The sequence below is a fragment of the Dendropsophus ebraccatus genome, chromosome 4, assembly GCF_027789765.1.
Source record: "Dendropsophus ebraccatus isolate aDenEbr1 chromosome 4, aDenEbr1.pat, whole genome shotgun sequence".
NCBI classification, from domain to species: Eukaryota; Metazoa; Chordata; class Amphibia; order Anura; family Hylidae; genus Dendropsophus; species Dendropsophus ebraccatus.
Genome location: NC_091457.1, coordinates 26126269 through 26140420, shown reverse-complemented (window position 1 = coordinate 26140420; position 14152 = coordinate 26126269). Strand labels below are relative to the sequence as shown.

Sequence of the window (14152 nt, the reverse complement as noted above, 5' to 3'; positions counted from 1 at the left end):
GAGTGCGCGGCCGGCGACTAACAATATACATTACCTATCCAGGCTGCAAGGCTTCTCTTCCTCTGTGCTTCTCCCTGGGTCTGCGCGCTCCAGCTTCAGAGTTTCCTGTCTCAGCTGACAGGCCGCTCATCAAATCACTGGCCCGGATTATCGGGTTGTGTAATAGGCCCAGTAAACGAGCTCCGATCTAGCAGATCAGCGCTCGTTTACATTTATTATCGGGCCTTCATCGGCCCGTGTAATAGTACCCTAGGTTGTATGGAGGACTGGAGCTCTGGCACTGCACTGCATAGTTAGTATATTGTACCCACTGAACTCAAAGCTGAACCCAAGAACAAGAGGACACAGTGAGAGGTTAGTTGGGGGAAAGATCTGAAGCAACGTGAGAAAATATTACTTTACTGAAAGAGTAGTAGATGCTTGGAACAAACTTCCAGCAGATGTGGTTGGTAAATCTACCGAATGTAAACCTGCCTGGGATAAACATATATCTGTCCTAAGATAATAAGAAAGGAAATACTAAAAGAGCAGACTAGATGGACCCAGTGGCCATTTTTTGACAACAATCTTCTATGTTTTTATTCATTTATACTTTTTGGGTGATCAATAATTTACCAAATCTATATAATAAAAATGAAAGTCTGTCTGTCTGTCCTCTATAGACTTCCAAACGCCTGAACTGTTTGACCCCAAATTTGGCACACAGATACATTGGGTGCCCGGGAAGGTTATTGCAAAGGTCCCGTCCCCACCAGATGTACAGGGGGGGGAGGGGAGGGGGAAGAGCGAGACCCCATAGAAATGAATGGGAAAATCTGCACACAGGTGATATAATTAGCTGCAGCTGCCCAGCAGTTGGCATTTGGGAGCCTAAGCAACCAATAGGATTACTACTTTCACAGGGAGCTGGAATGTGAATGGTTGCTAAGGCAGCTGCCTCACAACAGATGCACAGAAATAACTGGTAGACCCCCTACTCCATCTATACAGTACATGTATACAGGGCCCCCTACTCCATCTATACAGTACATGTATACAGGGCCCCCTACTCCATCTATACAGTACATGTATACAGGACCCCTACTCCATCTATACAGTACATGTATACAGGACCCCATACTCCATCTATACAGTACATGTATACAGGACCCCTACTCCATCTATACAATACATGTATACTGTACAGGGCCCCCTACTCCATCTATACAGTACATGTATACAGGACCTCCTACTCCATCTATACAGGTATACAGGGCAGTATTACCAGCTGCTGCTTCCCTAAGCACTAAACCTGAAGACGCCCCATCCTCACTCACCAATTAGCATCAGGATAGGTAGGTAATAGCTCCAGACGTCACATTTAACACCGCCACACCAGACCTGACCAATACCGTGACTGGATAACACCACCACACCAGACCTGATACCACCATACTGTGACTGGATAACACTGCCATACCAGACCTGACCAATACCGCCTTACTGTAACTGGATAACACTGCCATACCAGACCTGACCAATACCGCTATACTGTGACTGGATAACACCGCCACACCAGACCTGACCAATACCGCTATACTGTGACTGGATAACACCGCTATACCAGACCTGACCAATACCGCCATACTGTGACTGAATAACACCACTATACCAGACCTGACCAATACCGACACATTGTGACTGAATAACACTGCCATACCAGACCTGATCAATACCGCCATACTGTGACTGGATAACACCGCTATACCAGACCTGACCAATAATACCACCCCCCCCTCCTACAAGTATACAGGACCCCAAACTATACACTACAGGTATACAGGACCCCAAAACTATACACTACAGGTATACAGGAACTCCACCAACTATATACTACAGGTATATAGGAACCCAAACTATACACTACAGATATACAGGACCCCAGAACTATACACTACAGGTATACAGGACCTCCACCAACTCTATACTACAGGTATACAGCACCTTCACCAACTCTATACTACAGGTATACAGGACCCCCAAACTTTACACTACAGGTATTCCGGACCTCCACCAACTATATACTACAGGTATACAGGACCCCAAGCTATACACTACAGGTTTACAGAAACCCAAAACTATACAGTACAGGTATACAGGACCTTCACCAACTCTATAATACAGGTATACAGGACCCCAAACTATACACTACAAGTATACAGGACCCCAAAACTATACACTACAGGTATACAGGAACTCCACCAACTATATACTACAGGTATATTGGACCCCAAACTTTACACTACAGGTATACAGGACCTCCACCAACTCCATACTACAAGTATACAGCACTTTTACCAACTCTATACTACAGGTATACAGGACCCCCAAACTTTACACTACAGGTATACAGGACCTCCACCAACTACATGCTACAGGTATACAGGACCCTCAAACTATACACTACAGGTATACAGGACCCCCGAACTATATACTACAGGTATACAAGACCTCCACCAACTATACACTACAGGTATCCAGGACCCTCAAACTATAAACTACAGGTATACAAAACCTCCACCAACTATATATTACAGGTATACAGCACCAACTATTTACTACAGGTATACAGGACCCGCGAACTATACAGTAGAGGTATACAGGACCTTCACCAACTATACACTGCAGGTATACAGGACTTCCCAAACTATACAGTACAGGTATACAGCCCCCCCAACTATACACTACTGGTATACAGGACCTCCCTCAACTATACACTACAGGTATACAGCCCCCCCAACTACACACTAAAGGTATACAGGACTCCCCCAACTATACACTATAGGTATACAGCCCCCCCACCCCCAACTATGCACTACAGATATGCGGGACCCCTAAAAACTATACACTGTAGGTATACAGAACCCCTCCAACTATGCACTACAGGTATACACTAATTCCACTGATGAAACAATACCTTTAGATTGGCCTCCTGGGCACCTTAGAACAAATCTAATTAACACACTGACACTTTATACTCGGGCAGCGCCGGGTACATTTTCTAGTATTCCTGTTTTTGTTATTTGTTATATGCACTTTATACATCCAATACCATTGTTATCTATCTCTCATACTCAATGACATCTACTTTATGCGCGTTCCCTTTATGCTACATTTTGTCTGCTATCTATACTATCTATCTATATTGTGTTTCATGTATTGCTACGATCTAATTCAGTACACAAATGTGTTGTCTTTTTATTACAGTGATGTCCATATAGCCCTTGGATTTTCTTTCCTCTTGTGATCAGTCTGGGTTACTTTCTTCATGTACCTTGGACATTCCACTTCCTCCATTACCCACATTACTGTATATTGCATTATTTATATTTCCAATGACTGTGTATACAGACTGTCTTATTATATGGTTATATTGCTTTCTATGCAATTGAATAGCACACAGACTGTCCCTCAATTTCAGACCCTGTTTTCTATTCTTTTTATCATACAGCCGTGGGTTCATCTCTGTGGCCTTTCTAGACAATTTGGTATTTTCCTGTCTCGGCCAGTACTTAACTTTTTATATTTTTGTTTCGAGGCCTCCTTAGCCTCAAGTGACCACTAATTGCTTAGCCAGGGCTGAAACTGCCCACGTCCTACTGTGAGCAATCTGCAATTGTTTGTTCAGTTTGCCATTATAAAAGGCAAAGACAAGCTGTGTGCATAGACAAGCTGTATGCTATATGTACTATAGGTATTTATGTGTCTGGCGTGTATTTATGTGTCTTTTCTAATTTCTAATTTTCTAATTTCATCATATTAAAAAAACAATCTCGGAAAACTCACAGTTTTTAGTCTGGCCACTAAGCCTAATAATAAGCCGCCACTTCCTGTTCTGTTCGCCATGCAAAATATAAAATTATTTTATTGTTCGGGTTGCTATGGATCTGATAATACCCAATATGTGTTCTTTTTTAAATAAATAATAACAAATAAAGAGAATGTAAAAGCATTTAATTTTTTTTATTGGGGGGGGGGTTGTTATTTTTTATTTTATATTTATTTTTTAAAACTTTTATCAGTCTGAGCGCTGATATAATACTGCTATAGTGCATTGTATTCTGCCTGGGAGCATAGCATGATGCTCAGCCTCGCTCATGATGCATATGGCCAGGTAACAGAAGACCACAGCAGGCCTGGGGGCCCCCAGCTGCCATGGAAACCCATCTGCACTGGCGATCATGTTGCCAGTAATCTGATGGGTTAAACAGCACATGCTTATATGCTTCAGTCCTGATTTGACCGCGGCATGTAAGGGGTAAACTACCACGAACAAGAGAAAGATTGTCTCCTGGAAAACCCATGTGTTTACTAAAACAGACAGGACAGGCGAGACCACAGGTCCTTTGTAATAGACTGAACAGAGTCTGCTAGTGACTATTTGGTTAATTTCCCAAAAATGTACTTTCATTCGGCCCAAGTGATTGAGCCCACCATGACCGCCCAAGTGACTTGGCCCTGCGCAGCCCCCTGGTGTTCCATCACAGCTCCCTAGTGCATGAGTGATGTCACTCGTGCAACAGGGAGCTGGGAGAATGAAGGAATGGTGGGGGACTGCACTGGACCAGGTGAGTATGGGGGAAAGGGAGGGGGACAGGGGGACATACAGGATTCATCATGCCCCTAAGGGGCCCTATGAATCCTAGCTATGCCCCTGACTGGCACCCTCCCTGTATGAAACCGGCTCAACTCCTGATCCTGATCCATATTTCCTTGACACCCAGATGTCAGACTTGTATGGGTGACTTTTTTTTATAATAACAATAAGTCTGGGGTGACACCTGCATTAGAGGTTTAGTTGTTGTCTCCAATAATGCAGAATGCTCTATTTTTTTCTGGTAATATGATGGCCACCATGCTGGAAACCCTATGTCCCTAATTAAAGTCAATAGGTTCTGTTGGGCACGGTATACTGCAAAAGCATGTACCGTATTTTCCGGCGTATAAGGCGACTGGAGACTTCCGGAGCCTCTGTCTTTCTCCCGAAGCTCTCCCGTTAGACGAGCGCCTCCAAGCTTCTCCGATGAGACGCTCGGCTGGGGGCGAGAGCTTTGGGGTTCTCTGGCACAAGCAGTGTGCGTGCCCCAGGTGAGTAGAATTGTTTGTTTTTTTATAGTGGTCGCCATATACGGTGGGGATGCGGCCATTTTCAAGCTCCCCAACCATATGGGGCGACCATACCAGGCGTATAAGATGACCCCTGGCTTTTTTCTGGGTTAAAAAGTCGTCTTATATGCTGGAAAATACGGTACTGGCATTACAGCAAGTTTAGCTTTAGTGTTGGCTCAGTTCACACTAGCTTTAATGGGGCCTGTTATGCGTCCATGTTTTCAACTAATAAAAAGAAATACATGCCAGCAGAAAGTAAAGTTTTACAAAGCCTTGTCCTATTATCCTATGGTCCAGCTGGTCCTTCTGATGGGAGATGTTCTCTCTTTGGTTACAATAATCCTAAGGGAGCTTGGATCTGTGTAATGCGAATGTGAACTGAGCCTTAGGCTCATTTGAAAACAAAATCATGCATGCAACAAAAACTAAATTAAATGAAACTGACAATACCGTACAAGACAAAGACTCCATTCTACCACCGGCCATAATCTCATAATAACCTTTTTCACAGAGTTAATTTCTAGACAAAAAGCAATGGCAAAACCATAAGCTAGAAAAACATTGCACTGCAAAAGTCAGCGATGGTAGTCAGAGTGTACGCTGATCTCTCTCATGTCATCACTAGCCACAATATCGGTAGAACTCATCCGCCTAGCTGGCATAAAGCCTTGATGAAGTTATTACCCGCAATGAATGATCCATAGCCTCTAAATATTAAAAGAAAATTCAAATATTGAAAAAAAACAACTAATGCCAATCATGGCTCAAGTATCGAGGTAGGAATGCACTGAAAACAGGTTAGGTAAAAGTCTGATGAAAGACGCAGGTACAGTAAGAAGATGCTTATTGGAGCTGACTAAACGGCAAAAGAATTTCAACACGTATCAAACATTATCTGAAAACCACTGTCTGTCTGAAATCCAGCTAATCCCATCTGGGTGCATTCCTTCTTCTCTATACCTCCAGTATACACACACACACACACACACACACACACGCACAATCACAGATTCACAAATGTGGTGCCAACTTTACAGCCTTTTATTGTATCTGTTATGTGCCACTGTAAGTATGCCGATTGATGTCCTAGATTGTACATTGGCCCTGAGCATGTATAATAATGTATAATATTAAAGGGGTATTCTGGTTATACAAAAAGTTTTATAGTGGTGTCGATTTCCAAATAAAACAATAATGCATACTCACCTGCCCTGATCCCCTGCAGCCACTGTTCTGACAGCTCTTGGTTTCCGCTGTTCTCCACTTCTTCACAATCCCTCTGATTTTTTATTTTTTTTTGCAGGAAATTCCCATTCATGCCAATCACTAGCCGAACCAAAGTGCCCCCTGGGCTGGCGATTAGCTGAGCAGGTACCTTCAGGAATAAAACAGAGGAAGCAGGGACCAAGAGCTGTCAGAACAGCAGCTGCAGGAGATTGATGCAGGTGAGTATGCATTGTTTTTTTTTATTCTGAAAGCACCCCTACTCCATTATAAAACATTTTGTAGGTCTGGAATACCCCTTTAGGCTATGTTTACACAACATACTATTTTTGTATTTTTGAAAAGAAAGGCCGTTGGTTTCCACTGTTTTCACACAATGTATTGAACAACAGCCTTGTTTTGAGAGCCCAAGCAGCAGCCGTTGTTCAATGCATTGTGTGAAAACAACAACTGACTTCTGTGCATGTCATTGTAGTATGAAAAGAACGGCCATTCTTTTAATGAAAAACAACGGCTGTTCTTTTTCAAAATAGTGCACTGTATGAACGTAGCCTTAAACTGGAGAAACACAAGATTGCAGTTGGCTGATCCCAACGAGTATTGGCCGACTATTTACTGGCTATGGGGGGTCTCATGACTCTCCCTTGAGCGTAGATATTTGGAAAGAGAAGAATTGGGCATGTTGGCCAATTCTTTTGTTCTCGGGGAGATAAGCCACTGCCAGAAGTATTTATTTTGTATGGGAGCCGCTAGAGATAACTAAGTGTGGTGGGCCCATTCTCCAAATCATAGAGATATCATATCATATTATATCATAATATCATACAGTATTGCGACCACAATTTCTCATGCATGTCCAGATTTACTTAATTCGCATTATTACTTACAGCTTGTTTGGGAAGGGTGTCTTGAAAACATCGACCAAGTGGTTTGTAGGTGGCAGGGCGGGATGGTGCTGCCTTATTTACTTCAGGGTGAGGGAGTAAGTGTTGGCCACCCCCACCTGCCATTCCTTCAGCTCCAAGGCCCTCTATGCGATGAACTTGGATGGACGCATTGGGTGGGTGATGAACGCGGACGTTTAAAAGAGGTGGAAGGACCTGAACTATGAGGAGAGATGACAAAGTGTACATATCAGAATGAAGGAAATGTAAAATGTAAAAATACCAAGAAAGAAAAGTAACGTAGATCTGTAAATCTTCGAGTAATTCATCCATTGGTTATGTGGAAAATTTATATTGAATAATCCCACTCAAAGGGTTAGTTCACTACAGACATTGGCAACCACGGACAACACTAGCGTCCAATTGGTGGAGGTACGATGTTAGTGAATCGCAACAACTATTGCAGTTCCCTTTGACATCAATGGGAATTACGCAAACTACGCTCACTGAGCCCAACCACCTCTATTGGCCATAAACAGGCTATTGAGGAACCCTTGATCTGGAGATAGATGGGTATCATAAATGTTCCAGATGGGAATACCCCTTTACTTCTAATGTAGAATAGGTCATTTTAGGCAAAACCTTTAAGAATTTTAAATGAAATACCTTCAGCAGAGCCGTGTCCAGGCCCCAGTGGTACTGTAAGAGCAGACTGGCTGATTTTCACCCCTTTGCCTTCAGGATCATCTTCTCCTGTGATGACTTGCACAGCGTAGACTGCATGCTTCCCCGAGGATGTCTCCATTCCTTCTCCTTCACTCACTTCACTTGGATTTCGCCCCACACCCCCTCCAGCAACAGCGGGGAACTGACAAAATCGGCCTGTAAACTCTGGAGGGCATAGACAGTGATTGTTGGAGGAGCACTGGCCACCGTTCATGCATGGTATGGGGCAAACCACTGTGAAGAGGAGAACAAATGACATATTAACGTACAGCTTACTGAAGCCTACATCTACACTCATAGATTTTCCTGCTTGTTCACACGATAGGAATGTCTGTTCAATAATTGTGCCATGGCGCCATTTTTAATCCATTTTCTATTGTACCGTACCCAATAATTATAGGACTTTCAGATAATGAAATTGTGCACAGAGCCCAACCTAGGATTTGTTTTTTTATTTATTGAAATGAGAAATTATTAAACTTATTAAAGGGGTACTCCACTCAAATGAAACTTTCAATATGAGCTGCCCTTGGGAAGAACATAACAAACCGGGTCATACCTTTCCACGTTTCCCCAATGTCCTCTTACTCACTCTTTAGGTTCCGGCTAAACAATCCCATCTCCACTACCGAGACAGACTCACCTCGGGGGTGACACCCTCTCAGCCAATCACTGACTGAGTGGGCTGTCACCCCCGAGACTAGTCTGTTTCAGAATTGGAGGCTGAATCGTTCAGCTGGGAGCTAAAGATGGCATAGCAGGACAACAGGGGAGCGTGTAAAGGTAAGAATAGGCTGTTTCTTATGTTCTCTAAAAGGGAAATGGCATATTGAAAGTTTACTTTGGGTGGAATACCCCTTTATGGAAAAATACACAATTGCAACCATGTTTGTATTGCTCTACCACATCTGAAAGAAAAAGCTGCTTGTTTAAAAATATCCTACTGTTGCATTGCTACAGCTCACATGCTGATCTATGTGTTTCCATGGTTACAGACTACAAACAAATCCTGTGTAGTCTGATCTTGCCATCGTACTCTTTTCCATCTGTCCACTACTTATTAACACGTTTCATTACTATGGTTATATAAATAGATCAAACTTTTTAAGTGGATATGTTTGCCTTATAGGTTTTAAATGTAGGGCACAGTTACTACAATAATATTTTATGGTAAAATGGTGAATTTACCTTTTTTTTTTATTTAAAAATAAGAAGTGCAACACGAAAATTATACAAAATCTGAATTATTAAGTAAATTACATTTCATTACATATCCCAATGAAACATTGCAGATCAATATACAAGTAACTGCAGAACTAAGCAGATCAATATACAAGTAACATCAATAAAAGACAAAAAAAATCTAATTTAGATGAAAAACTGACTAAAGACGCCACTGTTTTTGTTATATACATAATGTGATGAAAACAACCTCTGAATAGCCTCTGATTATAACAGTGTTTTTACTTTCTTGCCGCATCCCCCCATTCCCAAGATAGAGGGGTTTGTTGACTATCTGTACTTTTAACTAAATAGTCAGATGGGTGGGACTAGGAGCTTCATAGTCACGCCCCCTGAGCCTAATCATCACACCCTCTAATGCTGCGTTTACACGTAACGATAATTGGCCCGATCGTACGATTAACGATGTCGGAGTAACGTTTTATTTTTCATAACGAGCAGCGTTTAGACGGTACGATATATGGTATGGAAAATTCGTTGTGCGATCGTTTTGCGAACGCTTAAGCCTATCTCACACATTGGTTAAATCGGCGAACGACTGTTCACACGGAACGATTCGCGAATTTTTTACGAACAACGATTTGATAACATGTTGAAAGATCAAAATGCGCGATGTATCGTTCATTGTATGATCGTTCGCTGCGTTTACACGTACGATTATCGTTCGAATTCGATCGTTATCGCGCAAATTTGTACGATAATCGTTTCGTGTAAACGCACCATTAACCTTGCATTCATAATCCATTTTTTCAATGAAGTTTCTGCCCATCTGACTATACAATAATGCTGCGTTTACACGTAACGATTATCGGGCGAATTTGCGCGATAACGATTGAAATCGAACAATAATCGTACGTGTAAACGCAGCGAACGATCAAACGACGAACGAGCAATCGTCCGTTTTGATCTTTCAACATGTCATCAAATCGTCGTTCGTCGTTCGCAAAAAATTCGCTGATCGTTCCGTGTAAACAGTCGTCGCGCAATAGTCCGGCCGCCCGCAGCCCCGCCCGCCGCCCGGCCCCCCCTGTTTGCAGCCCGGCCCCCCGCTCATCCGCAGCCCCCTGTGCCGGCTCGATCGCCACCCCCGCCGCTCTCATCGCCGCCGCCGCTCTGATCACCACCTGCCGCTCCAGTCGCCCCCCCCTGCCGCTCTGATCGCTACCCCCACCGCTCTGATCGCCACTTGCAGCTCCGATCGCTACCCCCGCCGCTCTGATCGCTACCCCCGCCGCTCTGATCACCACCCACCGCTCCGATCGCTACCCCCGCCGCTCTGATCGCCACCCGCCGCTCCGGTCGCCACCCCCCCGCCGTCGCCGTCGCCGCCCCGATCGCCCCCCCCCGGCCCAAGGTCATACGTTACCTGCTCCGCGCAGCAGGTCTTCAGCCATCCCCGGCTCCGCTCTTCAGTGCACTGATTGGCTGAAAAGGTGAGTCGGGAATTTCAAACGGCTCCTCTTCAGCCAATCAGTGCTCCTCTTCAGCACTGATTGGCTGAAGAGGAGCCGTTTGAAATTCCCGCCTCCCCTTTTCAGCCAATCAATGCACGGCAGCACTGATTGGCTAAAGAGGGGAGCCGGGAATTTCAAACGGCTCCTCTTCAGCCAATCAGTGCGCAGAGCAGGTAACGTATGAACGTGGGCCGGCGGGGGCGATCGGAGCGGCGACGGCGGCGGGGGGGGGTGGCGAACGGAGCGGCGGGGGTGGGGGTGGCGATCGGAGCGGCAGCGGTGGGGGGGGCACCGGAGCGGCGGGGGCGGCGATGAGAGCGGCGGAGGTGGCGATCAAGCCGGCGCAGGGGGCTGCGGATGAGCGGGAGGCCGGGCTGCGAACGGGGGGCCGGGCAGCGGGCGGGCCGGGCTGCGGGCGTGCGATCGCAAAACGATTTTTCCGTACAATATATCGTACCGTCTAAACGCTGATCGTTATGAAAAAAAAAAAACGTTACTCCGACATTGTTAATTGTACGATCAGGCCAATTATCGCTTCGTCTAAACGCACCATTAGTCAACCAAATAGTAAAACCTCTATATCTCAGGGGGTTTAGCAAAAAATTAAAAACACCATCGAAAAAAGGGCACCCAATGCTATAAGATTTATATATAAAACATGACTTTTTGGGAATGACCTGAGGTCCTTTATTAAAACGCAGACAACCGAAGTAATAAATCTGGGAGACCGAATTACGCAGAAACACTGGGTTTTTGGCACTTCTTTCAAGAATTTTTGATGAACAATCTGCTAAGTACATGAGATGAATGAAGTTTATCACCTGGAAAACTGATTAGGCAAAACTATTGTAACAACATCTTAATAAAGCTGATTAGCAATATTGCGCTCAGGAATCGCTCTGGAATCAAGGGCGCTTTATAAATAAATAAATAATAATACTATGTTTTTGCTGATTATTCTATGTGCAATGAGCCATTCACAGATGGAAAAAGACATGTCTATTAAAGGGGCACTCAAGGGAAAATCTTTTTCTTTCAAATCAACTGGTTTCAGAAAGTTATATAGATTTGTAATTTACTTCTATTTAAAAAATTTGAGTCTTTCCATACTTATCAGCTGCTGTATGTCCTGCAGGAAGAGGTGTATTCTTTTCAGTCTGATACAGTGCTCTCTGCTGCCACCTCTGTCCGAGACAGGAACTGTCCAAAGCAGGAGAGGTTTTCTATGGGGATTTGCGGCTGCTCTGGACAGTTCCTGACATGGACAGAGGTGGCTGAAGAGAGCACAACATTTTCTGCAGGACATACAGTTTCTGATAAGTGTGGGAAGACCTGAGATTTTTAAATAGAAGCAAATTACAAATCTATATAACTTTCTGAAACCAGTTGATTTGAAAGAAAAGGAGTACCCCTTTAAGTTCTACCTTTCTCAGATCAATTGTATATGATTCACTGCTAAATTATTTATAACACCCAATGCCATACGTCACTAGATAGGCATCTATCCCTCATCGTATCTGCCATACCCTGTTGGCATAGTGTGACTTCTCTAACTGTAAAGAACTCTTTCCTGGGCTGACATCTAAATAAGCTGGACACATGATAAAGTGGTGTCAGTCTGATAATAATCATATAATATAACATCAAATTGTGTATTTATTGGTCCAATGTTCCCGTGCCTGCCGTCCGTTCCCTTCTATCCGCCATTCTCTTCTATGATGCATACAGAAATTCTTCAGGGTACTTTATAGACAGCGTAAACAGAGTGAATAATGAGAAGTGTCTGGGACTGCGGAGGTCAAAAATCTAAGAAATGAATATAGATGGTTTTTCCTAGACAGAAACGCCATAAAAACTATATGGAACGAGAGAGGCGGACGGCGTTCTACACAACACATCTCATAAAACAGCATTTATCGAGCGCACTTCTATCCGGAACACAGGTATGTTTTTATACCTTATAGGAATCTCTTTACCATCACCAACATGGAAATTCCTATTTGCTTGTGTCATGGTGCCACCCTGCTGGCGGACAGCCAATTCTAATCAGCGGGCCGCAGCAGTTCCTTATTGTGTCTCTTTCTAGCGTGCTTTCTCTCTCTATAGAGGTAGAAGAAGTAGTGCGTGAATTGCGATCTGTATCTACGCCAATGTCTATGACTAAAACAACTACCGTACTCACCCACTCTAAATCCAGACCCGGTGAGCGTGTCGGTGGAACCTCCATTCTCGGCTATCAGCGTCATGTTGCTCCCCGGTTTGCAGACGTCGTGACAATAGCCCTTGTGACACGTCCTTTTACATACTACGGGGGCAAATACCACCTTAAAGCGCTCACGGGAAGCAGCCGGAGTAAAGTAACAGAGATAAGTTCCCAACCAGAGGATGAGGATAGAAAATGTGGGATAGGAACGTGCCGGAGCCATGGCTAAACCTTCCCCTGTGTTGTCTGGCTGTCTATGTGGACTTAGTTTTGTTTATATGACACCTCTCTGTCACTGGTTGTCATTGCCCGTTACCTCACCCTGCATGGGATAGCTTTCACGGCAAAGAATTTAGTGCGTTTCTTGCTATGTGAGTGTTGTAGGAAAGCTGTAGCGCTATGTATACTTGTGCATAGTGTCGCCTAATATGCTGCGTATACTTGCTAGACAGATGCTCAGATTCTTTTTACCTACATAGCTGTCTCTGCCGTTACTATGTATTGTCCCATAAGATGCCGCTAGATTATAGCTGCCCCCCACGTCAGATGTCTAAGCTTAGAAGGTTATTACCTACCAGTGAATAAAACTGGCTAAAGTGCGGAAAAGAAATAATAAAAGAAAGCGAGAGTGGAATGTGAGAAATGACGATGAAGCAACGGATGAAAAGATATAGAAACAAAGTCCGCCAGAGGGAGGATAGAGACAAAGAGAAAGTTTCCCCGGACAGAGGCAGACGTACACATAGACAGCAGTGACAGTCACTGAAGCCGGAGGCTCTGCTAGAAAGGGTTCCGGATGAGGGCAATGTCTTGAGAGCAGCCAGGGAAGAAACAGAGAGTGAGAAAACAGGAAGACGGAGGAGGGGGGAAAAAGGGAGTAAGAGAGGCAGGCAGGGGAGGAGGGACAGGCACTGAAGGTGGGAGTAGTCTGGGAAAGAGGGAGAACAAAAAAAGTTACATACAGCAAAAAGTGGAGAGTAAAAAGTAGAGAGACACAAAGAGGATATCCGAAGAGACAGTCAGACGGCAAATGTGACAAACAGTGCAGAGGGGCAGAGAGACAAGTACGAGACGTCAGGGACAGCGAATGAAAAAGACATCCTACTTGTGTCTCCTATATTGGGAATAGCGGTGCAGCACATTTGCATCCCAAAAATAATTTATGAATGCGCGAAATTTTTTTAATACTTAAAGGCTAATCTGAAGAATTTTATTTTATTTTTTTTTTCAAATCAACTGTTACCAGAAAGTTATACAGAATTGTAAATGAC

General features: G+C 44.0%; 1 protein-coding gene across 1 annotated transcript in view; it reads right to left on the bottom strand.

The window, feature by feature from the left end:
* The window catches only part of LTBP3 (latent transforming growth factor beta binding protein 3), a 65682-nt gene extending 51941 nt beyond the window's left edge, over positions 1-13741 (bottom strand). Inside the window, exons 1-3 of the mRNA XM_069965305.1 lie at positions 12861-13741; positions 7923-8216; positions 7260-7477 (exon numbers count right to left, since the gene is read on the bottom strand). Coding sequence (XP_069821406.1) covers positions 7260-7477; positions 7923-8216; positions 12861-13104 — 756 coding nt within the window. The 5' untranslated portion in view covers positions 13105-13741. The remainder of the gene's footprint in view (positions 1-7259; positions 7478-7922; positions 8217-12860) is intronic.
* Between the last annotated feature and the right edge of the window lie 411 nt (positions 13742-14152).